Genomic DNA, 25,467 nt, shown 5'->3' with positions numbered 1-25,467 from the left:
TCTTTTTTTTTTTTTTTTTTTTGAGACAGAGTCTTGCTCTGTCGCCCATGCTGGAGTGCAGTGGTGCGATCTAGGCTCACTGTAACCTCTGCCTTCCAGGTTGGAGGGATTCTCCTGCCTCAGCCTTCCAAGTAGCTGGGATTACAGATGTGTGTCACCACGCCCAGCTAATTTTTATACTTGTAATAGAGAAGGGGTTTCACCATGTTGGCCAGGCTGGTCTCCAACTCCTGTCCTCAGGTGATCTATCCACCTCGGCCTCCCAAAGTGCTGGGATTACAGGTGTGAGCCACCACGCCCAGCTAATTTTTTGTATTTTTAATAGAGATGGGGTTTCATCATGCTGGCCAGGCTGGTCTCGAACGCCTGACCTCGTGATCTGCCCGCCTTGGCCTCCCAAAGTGCTGGGATTACAGGCGTGAGCCACCGCGCCTGTCCCCACTGAGTCTTTATTTTTTTAGAGATGGGGTTTCACCATGTTGGCCAGGATGGTCTTGATCTCTTGACCTCGTGATCCGCCCGATTCAGTCTCCCAAAGTACTGGGATTACAGGCATGAGCCACCTAGCCCGGCCCCCCACCGCGTCTGAAACATGCCCAGGGCCTTTGCATTTGCTGCTCCCTAGATACCCAGAGGGCTTGCTCTGTCATGACCTTTCCCCCTCTCTGCCCCATAACATTTTCTCAATGTGGCCTCTCCTGACAGCCCCATCTCATATTCCAGTTCTGCTTTACTTTTGCCCGAAAATAAATTGTCTACACGATTTTCTAGAATGCAAGCTCTATGAGGAAAGGGATCTTATTTTTCTGGTTCACGGCTGTATTTCCTGGACCTGGAAGAGTGCCTGGTACGTAATAGAGGCTCCATGAGTATCTGCTGCTAATAAATGAATAGTTTACAGATGAAGAAACAGAGGTTCACTGGGAGATGAAGGTTGCAGTGAGCTGAGATCATGCCACTGCACTCCAGCCTGGGCGACAGAAAAAAAAAAAAATCAGAGAAAAGAAAAAGAAACTGGGCTGGGGACAGTGGCTAATGCCTGTAATCCCAGCACTGTGGGAGGCCAAGGTGGGCAGATCACCTGAGGTCAGGAGTTTGAGACCAGCCTGGCCAACACGATGAAACCCTGTCTCTACTAAATATACCAAAAAATTACTTGGGTGTGGTGGCAGGTGCCTATAATCCCAGCTACTCAGGAGACTGAGGCAAGAGAATCGCTTGAACCTGGGAGGTGGAGGTTGCAGTGAGCTGAGATTGCATCATTGCACTGCAGCCTGGATGACAGAGCAAGACTCCATCTCAAAAGAAAAAAAGCCGGGCGCGGTGGCTCAAGCCTGTAATCCCAGCACTTTGGGAGGCTGAGGCGGGTGGATCACGAGGTCAAAAGATCGAGACCATCCTGGTCAACGCGGTGAAACCCCGTCTCTACTAAAACTACAAAAAATTAGCTGGGCATGGTGGCGCATGCCTGTAATCCCAGCTACTCAGGAGGCTGAGGCAGGAGAATTGCCTGAACCCAGGAGGCGGAGGTTGCGGTGAGCCGAGATTGTGCCATTGCACTCCAGCCTGGGTAACAAGAGTGAAACTCTGTCTCAAAAAAAAAAAAAAAAAAAAAAGAAAGAAAGAAAAAGAGGGATTAGGGGCGCAGTGGCTCACGCCTGTAATCCCAGCACTTTGGAAAGCCAAGGTGGGCAGATCACAAGGTAAAGAGATCGAGACCATCCTGGCCAACATGGTGAAAACCTGTCTCTACAAAAAATACAAAAATTAGCCGGGTGTGGTGGTGTGCGCCTGTACCCAGCTACTTGGGAGGCAGAGGTTGCAGTGAGCCGAGATCACGCCATTGCACGCCAGCCTGGGTGACAGAGCGAGACTTCGTCTCCTCCTTGGCAAAGAAAAAAAAAAAGCAAAGAAAAAGAAACTGAGGTTCAGACAGGGGCAGTGGTTTGCCTAAACTGGGCAAGTCAGTGAGGGTAGGTGGTGTGAGTGGAATCTCACTGGGTTGACATCAGAGCCCTGGTCACACTGTCACACATTTCTTGCCCGTGCCTTCTTACTGCCCTCGAGCTGGAAATGTCTCAAGGAAGTGACTGTTGGGAATCACTGGGGCAGGTTGATCGTGTCACAGATGACAAAACTGAGACCCAAGGGCTGGGTGTGGTGGCTCAAGCTTATAACCCCAGCACTCTGGGAGGCCACAGCAGGTGGACTGCTTGAGCTCAGGAGTTCAAGGCCAGCCTGGCCAACATGGTGAAACCCTGTCTCTACTAAATCATACAAAAATTAGCCAAGTGTGGTAGTGGGTGCCTGAATTCCCAGCTACGTGGGAGGCTGAGGCAGGAGAATTGCTTGAACCTGGGAGGTGGAGGTTGCAGTGGGCTGAGATCACACCACTGCACTCCAGCCTGGTCGACAGAGACTCTGTCTCATAAAAAAACAAACAAACAAAAAAGACAGATTCTAGGAGAAACACAGGACCCAAAGCACACAGCTGGGAGTGGGCTGGGCAGGGGTCCTGAGCCGAGGGCTGCTGACCAAAGCTGTTTGCGCACGGCCTGGCCTTTGAGGGTTTCCACGTTGAAATTGTTGGTCCGCGCCGGCATGATGAAGAAGGCAACCACTGTCTGCTCGCTGCCATTCACCTGAGCAGAAAGAAAGAAGGGGGAGGTCAGGATCACCTGGGGGAAGCCTGGGACCAGCCAGCCTTTCCGCCAAGACCATTGGGACCCTGCCATACCCCTTCCTGTCAAGAATTACAGGACAGTCCCCACTTGGACTTTGACCTGTCTAGGTCTCTATGCTCCCTTCAGGGCCCCCACCACACACAGGGGTTTTCCTACCCCATCTTCCTGGTTTCCTGGGTCTCTGTTCTAGTTATTTTATTTGCTTTTTTGAGACGAATTCTTGCTCTGTCCCCCAGGCTGGAGTGCAGTGGTGTGATCTCGGCTCAATGCAACCTCCACCTCCCGGGTTCAAGAGATTCTCTTACCTCAGCCTCCTGAGTAGCTGGGATTACAGGCACATGCCACCACACCTGGCTAATTTTTGTATTTTCAGTAGAGGCTGGAGTGCAGTGGTGTGATCTTGGATCACTGCAACCTCCGCCTCCTGGGCTCAAGTGGTCCTCCCAGCTTACCCTCCCAAGTAGCTGGGACTACAGATGTGAGCCACCATGCCTGGCTAATTCTTGCATTTTTTGTAGAGATGGCATTTCACCATGTTACCCAGGCTGGTCTCTGTCTCCTGGGCTCAAGTGTTCCTCCCGCCTTGGCCTCCCAAAGTGTTGGGATTCCAGGTGTGAGCCACTGCACCCAGCTGTTCTCCCCAGTTCTTTTTTTTTTTTTTTAAAGATGGGGTTTCACCATGATGGCCAGACTGGTTTTGAACTCCTGACCTCAGGTGATCCACCCACCTCGGCCTCCCAAAGTGCTAGGGTTACAGGCGTGAGCCACTGCGCCCAGCCTCTCCCCAGTTCTATACAGCTTTTCTTGCCCTCCCTCTGTCCCCTCACAGCCCAGGGCTCACTCTGAGCAGATAGTTGAGCCGGGCCAAGGCCTCCAGGAAGACGTCAGCACCCTTGTTGGAGAACTCGTAACGGCCAGCGATAAAAAAGTACAAGGTCTTGTCCAAGTTGAAGTCCAGATGCCTAAAGAACCCACAAGACAGAGTAAAGCCCAAAGCCCTCACCCACTAGCCCTGGCCTCAAAACTACAAATCCCAGAAGGTATGGGTGGGGTCAGAGGATAGCTCAGGTAATGCAGAGGCATCATGGGGCCTCCTGGGAGTTGTAGTTCTTTTTTTTTTTTTTTTTTTTAAGAGATGACGTTTCACCATGTTGGTGGCCAGGCTGGTCTTGAACTCCTGACCTCAGGTGATCCGCCCACCTCAGCCTCCCAAAGTGCTGGGATTACAGGCGTGAGCCACCATGCCCGGCCAGTTCTTCTCTTTAGATGGGGGTTTCCTTTAATCCTCAGCCCACCATTCCAGCACTCAAGAACTAAGGAGGCCGAATACCCAGGTGCCCCCTCCCTCAGACCCAGAAGTCTGGGCTCCCAGCTACCGCCTCCCCCAGTTCTAGATGATTAGACTCCCAATGCCCTCCTCTCTGAAGGCCTGGGTATATGCCCCACGTACCCATAAAAATGGCCCCGCACAAACTCCTGGATTCGAGCCTTGCTCTGAGCATGGAGGTTCTGGAACTCATGCATGGCAGAAAACTTCTTCACATTCAGGCCATTGGGGGTCACAATATCTGGGATTGGGGGTGAGGGTCCCATGTTTTATTTGTTCATTCAGATCAATGTTGTGGTTGAATGAATAAATTAAGGAAATGCCCCTTGCCTTTTGCAATTTCTTTCTTTCAATAGCATTCCTATGAGGTCCCCACTCCCGCCTTTTGTTTTTGGCGACAGGGTTTCTCTCTGTCGCTCAGGCTGGAGAGCAGTGACACAATCATAGCTCACTGCATTCTCGACCTCCTGGGCTCAAACAGTCCTCCCACCTCAGCCTCCCCAGTAGCTGGGACTACAGGCATGCACTACACACCCAGCTAATTTTTCTTTTTTCTTTTTTTTTTTTTTTTGAGACGAAGTCTCGCTTTGTCGCCAACGCTGGAGTGTAAACAGAGTCCACTGATCTTTCATTCCCTTTCATAAGATCAATCAGAATTTTAGCATATCTGAAATTAATATGAAAGAAATTATTTATACCTCCCATTAGCCTCCAAAGTGTATAGTCAGAGAGCCTCAAATACAGGTCACCACCTCCACAGCCTTCTGGGAGCTGCAGTTTTCTATTCTTTAGGGAAAAAATGGTGACCAATGGTCCCCAACTTACAATGGTTCAGGTAATGATTTTTCTTTTCTTTCTTTTTTTTTTGGAGATGCAGTTTCGCTCTTGTTGCCCAGGCTGAAGTGCAATGGCACAATCTACCTCACTGCAATCTCTGCCTCCTGAGTTCAAGTGATTCTCCTCTCTCAGCCTCCTGAGCAGCTGGGATTATAAGCGCCTGACATCACGCCCAAATAATTTTTGTATTTTTGATAGAGAGGGGATTTCGCCATGTTGGCCAGGCTGGTCTCGAATGCCTGACCTCAGCTGATCCGCCCACCTTGGCCTCCTAAAATGCTGGGCTTACAGGCGTGAGCCACTGCGCCCGGGCAAGTTACGATTTTTCAACTCTGTGATGGTGTGAAATATTTATTTATTTTTGAAACTGAGTCTCACTCTGTCATCCAGGCTGGAGTGCAGTGGCCCGATCTGGGCTCACTGCAACCTCTGCCTCCTGGGTTCAAGCAATTCTCCTGCCTCAGCCTCCTGAGTAGCTGGGATTACAGGCGCCTGCCACCACACCTGGCTAACTTTTTATTTCAGTAGAGATGGAGTTTCATCATCTTGGCCAGGCTAGTCTTGATCTCCTGATCTCATAATCCACCAGCCTCGGCCTCCCAAAGTGCTGGGATTATAGGTGTGAGCCACCACAACCGGCATATTCATACTTTATTATAAAATAGGTTTGTATTGGATGATTTTGCCCACTTGTAGGCTAACATAAAGTGTTCTGGGCACATTTAAGGTATACTAGGCTAAACTCTGATGTTCAATTTTTTGAGACAGGGTCTCACTGTGTCACCCAGGCTGTGACAGAGTCTCTCCGTGCCACCCAGATGGTTCGGTAGCACGATCACAGCTCACTGCACCCTTGACCTCTTAGGCTCAAGCAATCCTTCCACTTCAGCCTCCTGAGTAGCTGGGGATACAGGCACACACACACACACACACACACACACCCCACCATGTCTGGTAAAGTTTGTAGCCAGGGATTCGCCATGTTGTCCAGGCTGGTCTCAAATTCCCGGACTCAAGTGATCCTCCTGCCTTGGCCTTTCAAAGTGCTGGGATTACAGGTGTGAGTCACTGTGTCCAGCCAAAATACATTTTCGGTTTACACTTTTTTTTTTTTTTTCTTGAGATGGAGTCTCTCACTCTGTCACCCAGGCTGGAGTGCAGTGGCACGATCTTGGCACACTGCAACCTCTGCTTCCTGGGTTCAAGCAATTCTTCTGTCTCAGCCTCCTGAGTAGCTGGGATTACAGGCGTGTGCCACCACGCCCGGCTAATTTTTGTATTTTTAGGAGAGACGGTTTCACTATCTTGGCCAGGCTGGCCTTAAACTCTTGACTTCGTGATCCACCCACCTCAGCCTCCCAAAGTGCTGGGATTATACCATGCCCAGCCCATGCCATTTCAGTTTACAGTGGGTTTCTTGGGATTAGGAGCAACTGGCTTTGGCATAGACAGCTGCCTGCCTCATTCATGTCTGGGGACTTCAGCCCGGCCCCTACCTGGTTTCCTCTTGAGCAAGTGCTGTGCCTCAATGGCGGTGATCTGGGACACGGTAGTGAAGACATGTGCACAGTGGGCTGCCGCCCTTTCCATGCAGTAGCGGTGATAGATCTGCCTCTCACCTGCTTCCTTGTCCACGTTGAACTGGGTGGGAGGGGACGACAGTCAGGTTAGAAGGACTGGGGAGAAGACTCTGCAGGTCCAGAATCCGGGGTCCTAAGGGAAACTGTTGCTGGGGGCTGGATTACTGGGTCTGAGGTAGGAGGGGGCTTGGGACTTGGACTTCTGGGTCCTGGGAGGAGAGGGGACGCCATCCCCTTGGGCTCCCCGGAGCTTGGGGTTATCCTGGCATACTCTCAGTCCCTCATCTGCCACAGTCCCAGCTCACGTTCTCCAGGTTGTTGTAGAAGTCCACGGCACCAGCACACAGGTAGCGCCCCAGCAGTGTGGCATGGGTGGTGAAGATGGTTGCCACAGGCAGTCGCCGGGCACGACACAGGCAGAGTCCAATGCCTGCCAACCACTCATGGAAGTGTGCAACCACATGCGGCTTCTCCTCACTCTGTGCCAGGAACTGCGGGGCAACAGGGAGAGGGCTGCTGTCTCCACGAGTGTCAGGAAGGGAACTGGCAATCCCCAGTAGGGACAGGGACTTGGGAAGAGGTTCATCTATCACCACACTGCACAGAGTGGGCAGCAGCCTACAGCAGCAATCCCGACTGGATAGGGAACTGGAAATCCCTGAGGCAGCAACTCCTGGGCTCAAGTGACTGGCTCCCCAGGAGTTGATGGGAACTGAGCATTTTTTGGCCAACCTAAGTCCTGGGAGGGTAAGACAGGAAACACTGAAGTTTTCATGTCCCCAGGTCCTGGACATAGTTCCTAAAGACCCCTTGTCTCAAGGGTACAGTGTCTGCATCCAACACTGGCAAAAGGACTACAACTCCCAGAATGCCATAGGAGCAGCCAGTTCCTAAATTATTTGACCCAGGGCATGGGAAATTAAGCTTTTTCTTCTTTCTTTTTTTTTTTGGACACAGAGTCTTGCTCTGTTGCCCAGGCTGGAGTGCAGTGGTGCCATCTTGGCTCACTGCAATCTCTGCCACCCAGGTTCAAGCAATTCTCACGCCTCAGCCTCCCAGATAGCTGGGATATGGGATCACAGGTGCCTGCCACCACGCCTGGCTAATTATTTCATATTTTTAGTAGAGAGAAGGGTTGGCCATCTTGAACTCCTGGCCTCAAGTGATCTTTCCCTATCAGCCTCCCAAAGTGCTGGGATTACAGGCGTCAGCCACCGTACCCAGCCTGGAAATTAAGCTTCTGGAGCCTTTTAAAACCTAGAAGGGGGCCAAAGGCAGGTCAGGCTGAGAATTCGTAAGCATCCGGGGCAGCATCTGAGAGCCGAGTCCAGCGATAGCACCCTAGAGAACTACAACTCCCAGAATTCCCCGGGACAGCTCGCCGGCCTCACGTTGAGCCAGAATTCCTACGCTTGGAAGACTGGAGTAAATGAAGTTGGCATCAAGAGTTTCGGGTGTCTGAGGAAAGAAGATCCTGGGTCCCTGGATGTCCATGTCCCCAAAGGTCAGAGCTAATCCTTGGATTAAAGGACCTTATGACTCCCAGAATGCCCAGGGAAAAGCCCATCCTCTGGCCTGGGGGGCTGATGGTCATTGCAGTTTCAGGTATGGGTGGAAAGTGACAGACGGGAACTACAGTGGGACCTACCTCACCCAGGAACCAGGTGGTGAGAAAGCCAAAGAGGACAGCGTCGTTGGCCTCGCGGTCGTACCATGGCACCCCGATGTTGCAGGTATCCCAGAGCTCTCCCTTCCAGCGCTCCAGGGCCCAGGCTGAGGCCCCCACGTCCAGGAGCACCACCAGGGGGCCTCCCTCGATCAGCCAGCGCCCAAAATACACCTGGGGTTGCGGGGGGCACCACAGAAAGGATCAGGGCTTCACCCTCATGTCTGCACGCATTTGTGGTTCTCCCGGTTGCGGGCAGTTGTCTAGACTTAAGCCTCAGCTCTCTTCCCTTCTGTTTCTGTACTTGCTGCTAATTTCTCACCTGCTGCCCGAGCCTCTTTCTCGATTTGCGTGATTTATTCCCACCACACATTTTTTCCATCTCTGTTGCAATATATTCCCTGTCCCCAGCTTTTCTTTCTTTCTTTCTTATTTATTTATTTATTTATTTTTATTTTTATTTTTATTTATTTTTTTTTTTTTAGATGGAGTTTCACTCATGTTACCCAGGCTGGAGTGCAATGGCGCGATCTCGGCTCACCGCAACCTCCGCCTCCTGGGTTCAGGCAATTCTCCTGCCTCAGCCTCCTGAGTAGCTGGGATTACAGGCACGCGCCACCATGCCCAGCTAATTTTTTGTAGTTTTAGTAGAGACGGGGTTTCACCGTGTTGACCAGGATGGTCTCGATCTCTTGACCTCGTGATCCACCCGCCTCGGCCTCCCAAAGTGCTGGGATTACAGGCTTGAGCCACCGCGCCCGGCCCCTTTCTTATTTATTTTTGAGATGGAGTCTTGCTCTGTTGCCCAGGCTGCAGTGCAGTGGCATAATCTTGGCCTCCCAGGTTCAAGTGATTTTCCTGCCACAGCCTCCCGAATAGCTGGGACTACAAGCACCCACCGTCACGCTCAGCTAATTTTTGTATTTTTAGTAGAGACGGGGTTTCGCCATGTTAGCCAGGATAGTCTTGATATCTTGACCTCGTGATCCACCTGCCTCGGCCTCCCAAAGTGCTGGGATTACAGGCTGAGCCACTGCACCAGGCCTAATTTCTTTTCTTTTTCTTTTTTTTTTTTTTTGAGATGGAGTCTCATTCTGCTGACCAGGCTGGAATGCAATGGCATGATCTTGGTTCACTGCAACCTCCGCCTTCCTGGTTCAAGCAATTCTCCTGCCTCAGCCTCCCGAGTAGCTGGGATTACAGGCACCCGCCCTCAGACCTGGCTAATTTTTGTATTTTTAGTAGAGACGGAGTTTCAGCATGTTGGCCAGGCTGGTCTCAAACTCCTGAGCTCAGGTGATCTGCCCTCCTCGGCCTCCCAAAGTGTTGGGATTACAGGGGTGAGCCACTGCGCCTGGCCTCCTGTTTAATTTCTATAACTGCTACCCCTGTCCCACTCCCTGCCCCCTTTCTCTGCTTATAACCAAGCATGTCATCACATGTCCTGTCTCTGTGCCCCCACCGCCCTGTCTGGCCACCCTGCTAATCATTCTCCTACCTGCTACCTTGTTTCTGTACTTGTGGCCACATTCCTCTTGCCAACCATCTTCATCTCCCATTGTCTTTTCTTTCTAATGCTAATTCCTTCCAGGGATACTACTTTTCTGTTTTGAGACAGGGTCTTGCTCTGTTGCCCAGGCTGGAGTGCAGTGGTATGAACATGCCTCAGTGCAGCCTCAACCTCCCTGGCTCAGTCAGTCCTCCCGCCTCACCTCCTGTGGGTGTGGACCACCATGGCTGGCTAAGTTTTAAATCTTTTGTGGAGATGGGGTCTCACTGTGTTCCCCGGGCTGATTGTGAACTCCTGGGTTCAAGCAATTTTCCTGCTTCGCCTCCCAAAGTGATGGGATTAGAAGTGTGAGCCACCAAACCAGGCTCTTTTTTATTTTCAGAGACAGGGTGTTGCTCTGTCACCCAGCCTGAAATGCAGTGGTGCAATTACAGCTCACCGCAGCTTCGACCTCCCAGGCTCAAGCAATCCTCCCACAGCAGCTTCCCACGTAGCTGGGACCACAGGCACACGGTACCACGCGCAGCTAATGTTTACATTTTTTGTAAGGACAGTGTTCACCATGTTGCCCAGGCTGGTCTCAAACTCCTGGTCACAAGTGATCCGCCTGCCTCGGCCTCCCAAAGTGCTGGGATTACAGGCATCAGCCACTGTGTCCAGCCTGTGATGATTTTTTCACTGTTCATTCTGCCAACTCTTCCTCCCCTTGTCGCCTTCTGTTCCTTTCATCACATATCTGTCACCTGCGACCTCTTTCCTCTATCCATAGGCCCACGCTGTAGTCCACAGCCACATTTCCTCCCTCCCATCCTCCCTCCCTCCCTCCCTCCCTTCCTCCTTCCTTCCTTCCTCCCTCCTTTCTTTCCTCCCTCCCTCCCTCCCTCCCTCGTCTTCCTACCTGCCTGCCTGACTTTCTCTCTTCCTGCCCTCCTCCCCTCCTCCCTTCCTCTCTTTCTCTCCCTCTCTTTCTTTCTCAGGCTGGTTCTTACTCCAGTGGCCCAGGCTGGAGCGCAGTGGTGCGATCATGGCTCACTGGGCTAGGCACAGTAGCTCATGCCTGTAATCCCAGCGGAGGCCGAGGCAGGCAGATTGCCTGAGCTCTGGAGTTCGAGACCAGCCTAGGCAACACAGTGAAACCGCGTCTCTACTAAAGTACAAAATCTTAGCTGGGTGTGGCGGCATGCACCTGAGGTCCCAGCTACTCGGAAGGCTGAGGTGGGAGAATTGCTTGAATGCAGAAGGTGGAGGTTGTGGTGAGTCGAGACTGCACCACTGCACTCCAACCTGGTGGACAGAGTATGACTCCACCTCCAAAAAAAAAATGATGGCTCACTACAGCCTTGACTTCCCAGGATCAGGTGATCCTCCCATCTCAGCCTCCTGAGTAGCTGGGATCACAGGCATGCACCGGCATGCCTGGCTAATTTTTTGTATTTTTAGTAGACACGGGGTTTCATCATGCCACCCAGGCTGGTCACAAACTCCCGGGCTCAAGCTATCCTCCCACCTTGGCCTCCCAAAATGCCAGGATTACAGGCATGAGCCACTGCATCCAGCCCACAGCCACACATTACTTTTTTCCTTTTTTTTTTTTTTTTTGAGACAGAGTTTCACTCTTGTTGCCCAGGCTGGAGTGACGAGATCTTGGCTCACCACAACCTCCGCCTCCCGGGTTCAAGCCATTCTCCTGCCTCAGCCTCCCGAGTCGCTGGGATTACAGGCACCCGCCACCACGCCTGGCTAATTTTGTATTTTTAGTAGAGACAGGGTTTCTCCATGTTGGCCAGGCAGGTCTCGAACTCCCACCTCAGGTGATCCGCCCGCCTCGGCCTCCCAAAGTGCTGGATTCCAGGTGTGAGCCACTGCGCCCGGCCTGAGCCACACATTGCTAACATAGCCCATCCTCGTCCACGCCCCAGGGCTGCGTTTTTCTAGCCCAGGCCATGCTTCTGAGTCTTGCTGCCTCACTTCTGCCTCTGCCTCATTTCTCCAGTTGGCTGCGTTCCTCCCCGAGATGGTTGCCTTGGTTCTGGGCCCGCTGCCACCGCAGCGGAGAAGCAGCCTCCCTCCTCGCTGACCTGGCTCTTTCCTGCCCCGGGCCTGGCTCTGAGGCCCCTCCTCCTCCCAGCTGTCGTCTGCCCTTTTGCTGGCGGCGCGGGGTGGGGGGGGTGGGGACACTGTTCTTAGGCCCCCAGCACGTGGGAAGCAGCTGCCCTCAGGAAGGGACCAAGCTGTTCCTGGGTCCCTTAGGGACACAGTAGGGCCTGAATGGATTCCAGACCCCAACACAAACCACAGGCTGTAAATGAGTGAAGGAACTGCAGTGCCTCTCCCTCCTGGACCCGGACCTGTCCGTCCCTCAGCCCTGCTGCCTGTGGCTTTCTCCTGGGACAGCAGTGTGTCTCTTTCCGTCTTCATCCTGCGGCCCTGGGACTCCTGCTCCTCTCTATCCCCTGATCTGCCCATCTCAGACTCTGTCCTGTGGCTCTACCCGCCGACTTCTCCCGTCTTCCCCGATACTCCATGCTTCTCCCTCCTTCTAGGTCTGACTTTCTGAAACACCTGGCGGCCTCTTTTCTGTTCCTAGTCGGTCTCCCTGTTACTCCTTGCCCATGGCTCCATCCACGCCTCTCCCTTCGTCTGCCTGACCCCCTCATTCTCCGAGCTTGGCCGTTTATAGTGACAATAAGAACGAAGATCATAATAACAATCACAGCTGGGTGCGGTGGCTCACGCCTGTAATCCCAGCACTTTGGGAGACTCATGAGTTCAGAGTTCGAGACCAGCCTGGCCAACATGGTCAAACCCCGTCTCTACTAAAAATACAAAAATTAGCCAGGTGTGGCTGTGGGCACCTGTAGTCCCAGCTACTCGGGAGGCTGAGGCAGGAGAACCACTTGGGCCTGGGAGGCGGAGGTTGCAGTGAGCCAAGATTGCATCACTATGCTCCAGCCTGGCAACAGAGCAAGACTCCATCTCAAAAAAAATAAAAAGACAATCACCGCCCACACACTGTGCTAACTTCAAGAACTCCACACTTTATCCTTATTAACTCTCTCATCCTCCCAGCACCTCTAGAAGGTAGATGCTGTTAGCACGTCCATTAGCCAAGGACACAAGGGCAGCCGGTGGAGAGGATGAACTTGAACTTTAGGCTCCAGAATGCTGCTCCTGCCTGACCCCAGGCCCCCTCTCCCTGGCTCTGCCTGGCTGGCCGGCTGGCTTTCTTTTTTGAGATGGAGTCTTGCTCATGTTGCCCAGGCTGGAGTGCAGTGGCTCAAGAGCAGCTCAGTGCAACCTGCGCCTCCCGGGTTCAAGCGATTCTCCTGCCTCAGCCTCCCGAGTAGCTAGGATGACAGGTGCGCGCCACCACGCCTGGCTAATTTTTGTATTTTCAGTAGAGATGGGGTTTTGCTGTGTTGGCCAGGCTGGCCCCGCATGGCCATCTTCTGCCCGCTCTTTATCTCCCTGGGTCTGAGGCCCGGGGCCTCTGGGATCTGCGTCTCGATCTGTCTCATACTTGCCATCTGCCTGTGCCTTTGCCAGTGTCTGGGATCCACCCACCGCTTCCAGGCCCTGCATCTGTCTGGGTGTCCTATCATGCCTCGTTCCTGCGTCCACGCATGCCTCGCTCTCTCGCTCAAAGTATCACCCCGCACCCCCTCTCTGTTTGTGGCTTCCACCCTGATGGCAGGCTGTCCGTCCCCTTCTGCCCTGGGCCGCGCCATGTCCCACCTTGCAGCCCTTGCTGTTCATGGAGTCCAGTGTCCTCTTCAGGGCCGGGGTGGGGGCCTCCAGCAGCTCCACCTGGGTCCTCACGCCCTGCTCCGTGTACGGCCCCACCAGGTAGTAGTTGTCGCCCCATTCATCCCCTGTCACCTTCGCCTTCGTCTGCAGCACCGTGTAGATGCCACCCACTGTGGGCCCAAGCGTGTGAGGGCAGGCCCCGGCCGAGTCCCACAGTTCTGGGGCCTGAGGTGGGGTGGGCTGGGGACGTGGGGGTGCTCAGGCCCCAGACCCCTAGCTCAGGGGGAAGAGGGGGCTAGGAGCCCGCAGTTTGGAGTAGGGGGTTTGGAGGCTTGGATCAAGGGGACAGGGGTCTGGAGGGCGGTCCTCCAGGGTCTAAGGGAGAAGGGGGCTGGGGTCAGGACCCTGAGGGAGGACAGGGCTCAGGCTAGACTTCCGGGTCTGAGAGAGAAGGGGCTGGGAGCCGGGACCCCTGGGTCTGAAGGAATTAGGGACTGGGGCTTAAGGATGGCAGAGCTGAGGACTACCTGGACCCGGGTTCCTGAGTTTCCCAGCTCACAGGAGCTGGGTTTAACCCGGTGAGGGAGATTCCCTCTTCATGACGGATTCAGCTTCTCACTGTTGCCCAAGAGAAGCCTGCATGATCGCTTCCTGCCCCCAGGGACCCTGCTGACCTGCCTCCCAATTTCCTCTCCCTTACTAGGGACAAAGCATGCAGGGCCCACGGCCCTATCCCAGACCCAGGAGCCCCCGCCCCCAGCCTCCTACCCTCCTGGAGCCCAGGCCCTGGCCAGACCCGGCTGTGTGTTCAAGGGGCCCCCCCTCTCCTCCTGGGAGACCCAGTCCCTTTCCCCTCCAAGACCCAGCAAAGAAACCCCTCAGTCCCTGCTCTTTGAGGTGGGGGACTGGCTTGTTCCTGGGGATTTGAGCCCCAGCCTTCTCCAAGATCAGAACCTCAGCTTTTTGGAGCCCAAGACACAGAAATGCAAGCTCCCAGCCACTCCCATCCTAGGGCCCAGCCCGTGCCTAACTTAGGACTTCCCAGCCTTCCCTATTCGAGTACGCATGTGTCCCAGGCCCCGGCTCCTCTACTAGGAACTAATAGCTCAGGCCCTCGGCTCCTTCAAAGCCCAGGCATGCAGGCCCGCAGCCCTCTCCCCACCGGGGATCTGCGGATTAGCGTCGCCAGTCCTTCTCAGCAGCCAGATCCTCAGGTCCTCCCACTGCAGCTCAGGCCTCCCATCTCCCAGTCAGCTCTCTCTCAAATCTGGAGTTTTATCCCCTAGACCATGCTGTTAGGGCCACAGTCTGAAACCCCGGCAGCTTCCCACGTTTGCACACACAAGTCCCATCTCCCCCTCCCCTTCTCTGTTCAGCACCCAGGTATCTAGTCTCCCCGAAGCTTCCCTCCGGGACCCAGGAGTCTTTCATTTTAGCGCCCTCTTCCCTAGGACCCGGAACCCGGGCTTCCAGCCTCCTTTCAACATAAGTCAAACGACTCATCCCTCTCCCACTCACCTCCGGCCTCCCAGCCCCTCCTCAAGGACACAGGAGTCACAGCCTCCTTACCCAGGACCCAAGGGTTCCCCTTGTAGCCCCGTCCCCCTACAACTCAGAGTTCCGGGTCCCCATCCAGTACTGCCCTTCTCATCAGGGGCCCCAACGCCTGGCGTACTCACCCTTGTTGGCCACCTCCCAGGCCACTTCGAAGAGCACTGTGTTCTCCAGATCGAATTCATCCTCCCAGTCCTCCAGTCCTGGCAGTGAGGACATGGACAAAGTGCGGTTTAAAGGCATGGCTGGCGCTGGAAGGGGGCTCCGGGGACCTCAAGCAGGGACCCCGGAGGTGTCCGGGGAATGCACCAGGTAGGGTGCGGGGCCGAGCAGCTGGTGCCCGACGGGAAGCTTGCAAGACGCTCAGCTTCCTATTGCACGACCGCACCCCCGCCCCGGTGCATTCGGACTTAAGCAGAAGGCGGCCGCAGCGTCACTGAGCCCAGCGGTGCCCCTGCAGTGAAACCTCGCGGCCGCCAGGAGGCGGTGGCCACCCCCCCCCCAGCTAGTGCCATTGGCTCGTGCCCGGGGGCGGGGATTTCCGCGTCTCCTCATTGGTGGAACGGGTTAGGGGTCGCTGTGTCCGGGCTCCGCCTCGGCTATCCGGGAGGCGGAGCTTGCCGCCGCGCTCTACGGAAGCGATTGGCCTTCAGCTCTGTCAATCTGAAGCCGGAGGCCTCAAAGTCGCGGGGAGGAGGAGGGTGGGATAAAGAGGAAAGGAGCGTGGAGGACGTGTGGTTACTCAAAGAACAGCTAAGAATTTTGCAATCGGCCTGAGCGGGGCGGGGGGCAGAGCAAAAGGAGGAGGAGCCAGAGGCATTGGGAATGGACCCAGGAGTTCCGGACACCCGTCTTCCAGCGTAGCCTCGGCGAGCAGGCGGGGCCAAAAGTGCCGTCACGCCCCCACTATATTTACATATTTATGAGAAATCATAGAGATCTTTGGAGGACCTGCTAGCCTAGAGGGACCAGAACGCCCTGCTCCTCGCGCATTTCCGTTTCCCTTAGGACTCTGGCAGTTGGTGAGCATCATGGCAACCGTGGTAAGTGTGAGTGCATGGAGGGTAAGGAGCGAGGCCGCGGTCTCGAGTCTGAGAGAGGAGGAGGCTAGAGGCCCTGACTTTTGGGTCTGAAGGAGGAGGAATCTGGGGGTCCAGACTCGGGTCTGGAGGAGGAGGAAGCTCGGACTCCCGGGTCTGGGGGAGAAGGGGACCTGGGGGCTAGATTTCTGGATCTTAGCGGAGGCGGGAGCTGGGTACCAGTGCTCCTGGGTTTGAGGAAGTGAAAAAAAGAAAGGGCTGGAATCCTGGAATCTCAGATTTGGCCCCATCATGCTATAGGAACTCCAACTTCTAGAATACTCTTGGCGCAACGGCTGGTTCTACAGTCCTTGGCGCCAGTGTATGATGATGAGGGTTGTAGTACCTTGCGCTGCTTCGAGCCATTTGGGAACCTTGGCCTAGTGAACCTTTAATGGGAAGAAATTGTCAAGGAACAAGAGAGTCTTAGTGGAGAAGACTAAAGTATTAGGGACTCAGAGGTCTGGATCTTGTCATGCGACCGTTTTGACCATTTTCATATTTCCAGTGTTTCACATGGGGCATGTCTCAATGTAAATGTTCAATAAATTATCACTTGAATGTTTGAATGAATGGATGGATGGATGTGAATGAAGGAAAGGCTGGGAAACTTGGCCTGGCACCTGCTCAAGAAATACCTGAATAAAGAAGTGATTTGGGCCAGGTGCGGTGGCTCACGCCTGTAATCCCAGCACTTTGTGGGAGGCCGAGGCGGGCGGATCACTAGGTCAAGAGCTCGAGACCATCCTAACTAATATGATGAAACCCCATCTCTACTCAAAATACAAAAATTAGCCAGGTGTGGTGGTGCACGCCTATAATCCCAGCTACTCGGGAGGCTGAGGCAGGAGAATCGCTTGAACCGGGGACTCAGCAGTTGCAGTGAGCTGAGATTGCGCCACTGCACTCCAGCCTGGGTGTCAAAGCGAGACTGCCTCCAAAAAAAAAAAAAAAGTGACGTGACCTGAACTTACGGACTGGCCTGGGCTTCCGGATGCCTCAATCCCCATGATGGAGGAAGGGGCGGGGAGAGAGTTGCTGGTAGCTGGGGGTGAGATTTGAGTCTGTTGCTGTCACCAGAGCAAGGAGGAGGAGGAGGTGGATAGGGAAGTAGAAGAGGAAGGCAGTGATCAGAACTTCTATGGAGGAAGTTATTGGAAGTGTGAGGGGATGGTGGGTGCTGAGTTTTAAAATGGCCTTGGTTTAGCGGGGCGCGGTGGCTCACGCCTATGGTCCCAGCACTTTGGGAGGCCAAGGTGGATGGATCACGAGGTCACGAGATCGAGACCATCCTGGCTAACACAGTGAAACTTCGTCTCTACTAAAAATACAAAAATTAGCTAGGTGAGGTGGTGTGCACCTGTAATCCCAACTACTCGGGAGGCTGAGGCAGGAGAATCGCTTGAACCCGGGAGGTGGAGGTTGCAGTGAGCTGAGATTGCATCACTGCACTCCAGCTTGGGCGACAGAGCGAGACTCTGTCCCTAAAAAAAATAAGGGCCGGGCGCGGTGGCTCAAGCCTGTAATCCCAGCAGTTTGGGAGGCCAAGGCGGGTGGATCACGAGGTCAAGAGATCGAGACCATCCTGGTCAACATGGTGAAACCCCGTCTCTACTAAAACTACAAAAATTAGCTGGGCATGGTGGCACGTGCCTGTAATCCCAGCTACTCAGGAAGCTGAGGCAGGAGAATTGCCTGAACCCAGGAGGCGGAGGTTGCGGTGAGCCGAGATCGCGTCATTGCACTCCAGCCTGGGTAACAAGAGCGAAACTCCGTCTCAAAAAAAAAAAATAAATAAATAAAATAAAATAAAATGACCTTGGTTTTCCTGGGACCAGTGGGCAGCAAGGTTTAGGAGAGGCTTATGGTGAAAGAGAAAGACTTTGTAGGAGACAGTCCTTGAAGGGGCTGGTTTATGTTGAGAGAGCTAAATTTGGGATTCCTGGATTCATGTCTTTTTTTTGTTGCCTAGTCTTTTGGAAGTAGTTTGTGGGTAATGTCCCATACTCCAGGGTTCCAGCTTCGTATAAGGAGAAACTAGGTGGGAAGGTTCACACAATGATAGGGAAAGCTTATGACCACCGATGGCCAGAAAGTTTAAACGATTGACTCCAGAAGGAGAAGACTTCCTCTGGGCTGGATAACTGCATGTTCTGTCTGGTGGAAGAAGAGAAGAAAGACCTGTGGGCCAGGCACAGTGGCTCACAGTGGCCTGTAATCCTGTATTTGGGGAGGTCGAGGTAAAAGGATTGCTCGAGCCCAGGAATTTAAGACCAGCTGTGGCAACATCACGAGACCCTGCCTTTGAAAAAAAATAAGAAAATTAGCCAAGTGTGGTGGCACACACCTGTAGTTCCAACTGTTCAGGAGGCTGAGGTGGGAGGATTGCTTGAGCCTGGAAGGTGGAGGCCATGGCAGTCCAGCCTGGGTGGCAGAGTGAGACCTTGTCTCAAAAAAAAAAAGAAAAAGGCCGGGTGCGGTGGCTCATGCCTGTAATCCTAGCACTTTGGGAAGCCGAGGTGGTTGGATCACCTGAGGTCAGGAGTTCAAAACCAGCCTGGCCATCATGGTGAAACCCCATCTTAAAAATAAATAAATAAATAGATAACTCATGGGAAGGAAAGTTGGGGATAGGTGACTTAGGGGCTAGGTTAGCATGCTGGCCTCTTAAGCTTCCTTTTCCTTATTAGAAATTATGAAGTATTTGCCGGGCATGGTGGCTCACATCTGTAAACCCAGCACTTTGGGAGGTTGAGGCGGGTGGATCATGAGGTCAGGAGTTCGAGATCAGCCTGGTCAACATAGTGAAACCCTGCTTCTAAAAATAAATAAAATAATAAAATAAAATAAATTATGAACTATTCTGAAGTGTCAGAAAATAATGTAACAAACATGCAAAGATCCACCATCCAGCAGTGTTTTGTTTTGCTTTTATTCAAGACAGAGCTTCACTCTGTCTCCCAGGCTGGAGTGCAGTGGTGTGATCTTGGCTCACTGCAACCTCCACCTCCCAGGTTCAAATGATCCTCCTGCCTCAGCCTCCCAGTAGCTGGGATTACAGGTGTGTGCCACCACTCCCAGCTGATTTATTTTTTATTTTTATTTATGTTTTGTGAGACAGAGTCTTGCTCTTGCCCAGGCTGAAGTGTAGTGGTATGATTTCAGCTCACTACAACCTCAGCCTCCCAGGTTTAAGCAATTCTCCTGCCTCAGCCTCCCAAGTAGCTGGGATTGCAGGTGCCTGCCACCATACCCAGCTAATTTTTTTTGTATTTTTAGTATAGATGGGGTTTCACCATATTGGCCAGGCTGGTAATGAACTCCTGACCTCGTGATCTGGTTGCCTTTGTAGGGCTATAAGGGCCCCACAGGGTCATGGGGGTGTCCCTTATGCTGTGCTAAGGCACAGGATCCGAGAAATAAAGAGACAGGACACAGAAATACAAAGAAAGCGCAGCTGGGCTGGGAGTGGTGGCACATCACCTGTAAGCGGAGACAGGTGAGGCCTGAATGTCCAGAAGCGTCTGTATTTATTGAGTATAGGTTAGGGGGCAGGGTAGTGAGTGAAGTCATCTTTAAGGATAGTGATAGGGTCGTAAGCAATAAACAAGGGGTCCACCCCCATTAGGTCATTGAGGCAAGGTGGCAGGCCTTGTGCAGTAAGGGGTCCACCCCCGTTAGGCCATCGAGGCATGGAGGTGGGCCGTGCGCAGTGGAGAGGGTGCAGCGTGCAATATCTCTTATCTATGAGAATATCTATAGAAGGATGCTTTAAGTCACACAGCAGTGACAAAGCTGTCAGGGTCTACCGCCACCTGCTGGCAGCTTCCAGTGAGTTCTATAGGAGGATGCTTTTGAGCCAGCACCATAACAAGAGCTGATAAAGTTCACAGTCACCAAGGTGGATTGCCGGTCTGAGGGCAGCCTTCCACGAGAACTGGAGCAAGGTCCTACAGCTCCTTTATCAGGAGGAGTGGCTCTCGCCCCAAGCCTGCCATACAGCAGGTATCTTTACGATACTGAACGCTGCCACCTGGGCCATGGGTTCTTGTCCTGGTATAACTGTTTTTCCCTTAAATCATGCTCTGCACTGTGTCTGCTCCAGACATTCTTCCAACTATAAGCTGCTTATTCCTTAATTAATGCTCTGTACTGTTTCTGCTCTAGGCATTCCTCTATGAACTAAGATATAATAATATACATATAGGGAAATAACTGAGTGGTAAGATATTCTTTTTTTTTTTTTCTTTTTTTTTCTTTTTTTTTAAATATAAAGACGGGGTTTCACCATGTTGGTCAGGCTGGTCTTGAACTTCCGACCTCAGGCGATCCGTCCGCCTTGGCCTCCAAAGTGCTTGGATTACAGGCGTGAGCCACCACACCTGGCCAGATATTCTTTAGGCACTCATTCTATGAACTAATATATGATTGTATATAAAGGATTGTATAAAAGTAAGTAACTGAGTAGTAACACTGTAAACTGAGATATTCTTCAGGCACTAATTGTGCCAGGATTCTGCTAAGCTATCCTTCCTTGGTGCCTGTATAGAGGGTTACCCACAGCCTTGGCCTCCCAGAGTGCTGGGATTACAGGCATGAGCCACTGCGCCTGGCCAATTTTTGTGTTTTTTGTATTTTTAGTAGAGACAGGATTCACCATATTGGTCTTGAACCCCTGACCTCAAGTGATCTGCCCGCCTCAGCATCCCAAAGTGCTGGTATTACAGGCGGGAGCCACTACGCCCAGCCTGTTTTTTTTCTTAATAGCTTTATTGAGATACAATTCACATGGTATATAATTCACCCATTTAAAATGTACAGCTCAGCATTTTCTAGTATATTCACAGAGTTGTGCAGCCATTTTCACAATTTTAGAACATTGTCATCACCCCAAAAAGAAACCCCCATACCTCTTACCTTTCACCTCTAATCCTCCCATACCTCCCGTCTTCAGTTCTAGGCAGCCCCGATCTTTCTCTGTATATGGATTTGCCTATTGTGGCTACTTCATGTAGATGGAATCATACAATATGTGTCTTTCATGCGTGGGCTTCTTTCATGTAGCTGTTATTCGCGTCCAATAGAACCGAGTATTAAACACATTTATAAAGAGATCTTCCAAGCAGGCTTTGTGTGGGTGTGGGCGACAAGGCCGTTTTATTTCTCTCTTGGGTGCAAACGGGCCGAATCCCAGAAAAGACAAGGGTGGGAATTGATTTTATAGGTTGGGGCAATATTTCTGGGTGGAGCGGGGGTGTTGCAGAATAAGATCAGTTACAGTGGCGGGGGGCAGGGGCAAGGAGTATACATTACACTAAGTTCAGTTACAATGACAGGTGGTAAGGCAGAAGAGTAGTTAAGGTGGTAGGGTGGGGCGAGGAGTATTCACATCTTCATAAGAACAGTTCAGATGGCAGGATGGGGCGCGGTGGCTTTCGCCTGTAATCCCAGCACTTTGGGAGGCTGAGGCTCGTGGATCATGAGGTCAAGAGATTGAGACCATCCTGTTCAACATATGAAACCCTGTCTCTACTAAAAATACAAAAATTAGCTGGGCATGGTGGCGCATGCCTGTAATCCCAGCTACGCAGGAGGCTGAGGCAGGAGAATTGCCTGAACCCAGGAGGTAGAGGTTGCGGTGAGCCGAGATCGCGCCATCGCACTCCAGCCTGGGAACAAGAGCAAAAACTCTGTCTCAAAAAAAAAAAAAAAAAAAAAAAAAAAAAGGATGGCAGGATGGGGTAAGGAGTATTCACATCATCATAAGAACAGTTAAGATGGCAGGGTGGGGTGAGAGGCTTGTCCTGGGGAAGCTCCGCTGGGTGATGGGGGTTGGTGGGGGATGGCAATCAGCCGAGGCAGGACTTCAGACTTTCTGGGTCCAGGCTTGCACATGCAGACCTGACATTCCTGTCTTTTTATATAGAAAGAGAAAGAGAGAAGAGGGGGTGATGACAGGTTTCAGGGGGTGAGGGCTAAGTTTCTCAAGGCTATTTCGTGCGTGACGTGGGGGACTGCGCAGACACCTAATTTTTTTTTTTTTTTTTTTTTTTGAGACAGAGTTTCGCTCTTGTTACCCAGGCTGGAGTGCAGTGGCGCGATCTCGGCTCACCGCAACCTCCGCCTCCTGGGTTCAGGCAATTCTCCTGCCTCAGCCTCCTGAGTAGCTGGGATTACAGGCACGCGCCACCATGCCCAGCTAATTTTTTTTTGTAGCTTTAGTAGAGACGGGGTTTCACCATGTTGACCAGGATGGTCTCGATCTCTTGACCTTGTGATCCACCCGCCTCGGCCTCCCAAAGTGCTGGGATTACAGGCTTGAGCCACCGCGCCCGGTCTGCGCAGACACCTAATTTTTTGAGCAGAGGAGACAGGGTAGAAGTGGGAACAGGACAGGGACACAAATAAGAAAGGGCCGGACAATACGTTTGGCCTTACACATGCTTAAGCTGCTAGGGGACTTTGAGGCACTGCACGGTGTTGTGGGGTTGTCCAGAGCAGCATTTGCCGATCTGTGATTGCCTGGATGCGGTTTTGTATGAATTGGGAGAGTAAGCGGAAGTTACAGGGTCCGAATAGGAGAAGAAGAAAGATGGGTATTAAAGGAGTAAGGATTGGAAGGAGCCATGACCTCCAGTTAGAAAAAGGCCAGGCAGGTTCGGCATAGGTATTTGCTTGGTTAGCAAACTTCTGAGCCCTGTCTTTGAGTTTTTTGATATTATCATACACTAGGCCAGATTGCTTTAAGTAAAAACAACATTCTTCATTTAGAAATATACAGAGTCCTCCTTTTTCTGCGGTAAGTCGAGGCCACAATGGTTTTGGAGAACAGCTGCAACCAAAGAGTCAATTAGACTCTGAAGGGCAGACAAGGTATTAGCTAATTAGCAATGCTGGCAGAGAAATCAGTAGACAGACTGCGGAATGCTGTGATGGAGGTGGTGAGCCCTGCTATGCCAGTTCCAAGGCCTACCGTGCAGGCTGCAAGCCCTATTCCTACGAGGAATGGAATTAGTTGCATAGCTCTTTTTCGTCGGGTAGGTGTCATTAGGGGGACAAGCACTTGTTCGTTACCATTGGCAAATTGGATCTCAGGAATAAGGAAGACTGAGGGACAGGTGCCTGTCCAGTTAGTGGCAAACACATATAGGTAGAGGAGCCACCTGGGAAGAAAAGGCCAGGGCGAGGCTGAATTGAAAACGCAGGGTGAAGAGCTGAGAGGGAGTACTGAAAGGGGAATCAGATGCCTAAATTCCTAAAGATCCAGCGAGGACGGCAGCTGTTAGGGGTTGAAGGGGCGATGGGTGTGGCAGCTGTGTAGTGGAAGTGGTTTGATTTCGTAATGTGTGAGGAAGCGTGTGGTATCAACAAATAGCCTCTTCTCACATTTGTAGGGGTGGGCATAAGTAAGCATGATGAAGGACCAGGAGGAGAATCTGAGGCACAAGGAGAGGGTCACCAAGGATGAAGTGAGACACAGGGAAGGTGACTGTTAATGTTTTTGAGATGATTAGTGGTGATAGAGGGTCTGGCAGTAAAGCTGAGTAAGGGTGCCCTGTAGGCATATTAACGTGTGTCGGGACTTTGGAGATGAAGCGTAAACGCGCATTTAGAAGGTGGAAGGTTACCTAAGGGGATTCTAGTGGTTCGTTGACGGGAAATGCATAGAGGGCAGCAGTGGGGATAGTTGTTTGTGTAGTGAGGGGTCCTAGCGTGGGTGGAGTTGATACGAGGTGGGAGTTGCTGTAAATGCATGCAGAGAAGCACAGCAGCTTATTGGTATGACACATCTGAAGAGGTCCTGCTGGGTCTGTTTAAAAAGTAAAGAAGCTCTGTAGGAGGTGGAGGCGGGGACTGTCAAAAGAGGCAGGCAGATGTAAAGAGACAGGAGAGGTAGCCCCATCAGCCGGCAAGGCAGGAATGGCGGCATAAGAGGAGGAAGAAAGGGAGGAGCAGAGCCAGCAGTTTTTTGCCAACGATGGGTTGGCATCATTGAGGAGGGAATGAGTTAGATCGATAGTATGTACAAGAGAACTAGGAAAGGCCAGAGAGCAGCAGAACAGGACTGAGAGTAAGAGTGAGTAGGAAAGTAAAAAAGAGAACTTTTTTTTTTTTTTTTGAGACGGAGTTTCACTCTTGTTGCCCAGGCTGAGTGCAATGGCGCGATCTCGGCTCACCGCAACCTCCGCCTCCCGGGTTCAGGCAATTCTCCTGCCTCAGCCTCCTGAGTAGCTGGGATTACAGGCAGGCACCACCACGCCCAGCTAATTTTTTGTATTTTTAGTAGAGACGGGGTTTCACCGTGTTGACCAGGATGGTCTCGATCTCTTGACCTCGTGATCCACCCGCCTCGGCCTCCCAAAGTGCTGGGATTACAGGCGTGAGCCACCGCGCCCGGCCAAAAGAGAACTTCTTTTGGGGGAAAGAACTGGAGTGTTCTTTGCCACACATTGTCATCTGTCCACTCTAGAAAGGAATTAAGGGTGGCGCCTGGAGAGCAGAACCAGGAGGTGTCAGCTAGGAGGGCTTGCAGGAAGAGTGAGAGCCTACAGTGCAAACACGTGCAGGGCATTTAGGGCCTAGGATTGCTCTTCAGGGACTCGAGTGAGCCTAAGGGAAGTAGGGGAGAGTACTTGTGACTTCCAAGAGGAGGTGGATGGGCTAGGCTGGTCGTCTTGAAGCAGGAGCAGCCGCGAGAAACAGACCTCGGACACCGAACTAGGAAGGAAGAGGGGATTTATTTTGGCCGGAGCAAGGCGACATAGTTGTCTAACAGCCAAGCTTACCTAACAAAGAGAAGCTCTGCCTTCATATAGGCTTCTAACACTAGATACTACATGCGAAAGGGTCTTGGGTTTAGTTTTGGAAATTACACGTGAAAGCGTCTTGGGCGATGGAGTAGGAGTGGGGTGGGGGTTTGATCTTGTTTAAGTCAAAACAATGCCTTCTGGAGAGATTCCCCCATACTATGCCTGCCATCTGTAGGAAGGCAATTAAGGATGTGCCAGTCGGCCAGCCTTTTCTTCTATTGAAATACAGTGTGGAAGTCAAGGGGGAGGTGATCTTAGATGCTTGGGTCTCTTTCCTCACTCTCCCCTGCTTTGAGAACCTCACCTATAACATTAGCAAGAGTTCTCACTCTTTATTCTTATTTTCATGATCCCCTGAAGGAACTGATTGATAATGACAGATACAAAACATTCGTGGTGTGGTTCTCCGGTCTATCACAGCAGTAAAGAATTTCTTAGCCATTTAGAGTAATAAGGGGGGACAACAGGGGAGTAGCAAACACCTACTTTTGTTACCCCACTTATGATGAGGGTTTTTACTCCTCCCAAGGCTGAGGGCCAATCTTTAAAAAGAACTCGGGGTTGAATTTGTGCCCTAGCAGCACAGGCGCATGTGTTAGTTTGGTTATATTCTTAACTGCATGACCCTGGTGGTCTACGTGTAGGCAGCAGTGGGTTAGTTTGAATTTTTTAC

At 52.1% G+C, this 25,467-nt stretch overlaps 1 protein-coding gene and 1 long non-coding RNA gene across 5 annotated transcripts in view; one reads left to right on the top strand and one right to left on the bottom strand.

The window, feature by feature from the left end:
* Positions 1–16,155, bottom strand: part of GYS1 (glycogen synthase 1) — a 29,401-nt gene extending 13,246 nt beyond the window's left edge. Inside the window, exons 1-8 of one of the 4 annotated variants that reach the window (XM_032270940.1) lie at positions 15,031–16,155; positions 13,340–13,521; positions 8,077–8,268; positions 6,734–6,919; positions 6,345–6,489; positions 4,135–4,252; positions 3,526–3,646; positions 2,536–2,642 (exon numbers count right to left, since the gene is read on the bottom strand). In XM_032270940.1, coding sequence (XP_032126831.1) covers positions 2,536–2,642; positions 3,526–3,646; positions 4,135–4,252; positions 6,345–6,489; positions 6,734–6,919; positions 8,077–8,268; positions 13,340–13,521; positions 15,031–15,148 — 1,169 coding nt within the window. In that variant the 5' untranslated portion in view covers positions 15,149–16,155. The other 3 variants (XM_032270942.1, XM_032270941.1, XM_032270943.1) reach the window with 3 other exon arrangements.
* LOC116544523 lies at positions 15,877–24,055 on the top strand. The gene is made up of 2 exons (XR_004265942.1): positions 15,877–15,948; positions 22,756–24,055. It is a non-coding gene; the product is annotated as an uncharacterized LOC116544523 (long non-coding RNA).
* The last annotated feature ends 1,412 nt before the right edge of the window (positions 24,056–25,467 follow it).

The sequence above is a fragment of the Sapajus apella genome, unplaced genomic scaffold, assembly GCF_009761245.1.
Source record: "Sapajus apella isolate SASKATOON/1434 unplaced genomic scaffold, GSC_monkey_1.0 scaffold220, whole genome shotgun sequence".
NCBI classification, from domain to species: Eukaryota; Metazoa; Chordata; class Mammalia; order Primates; family Cebidae; genus Sapajus; species Sapajus apella.
Note: the sequence above shows the minus strand (reverse complement) of the source record. Positions and strands in the feature narration are given on the sequence as shown.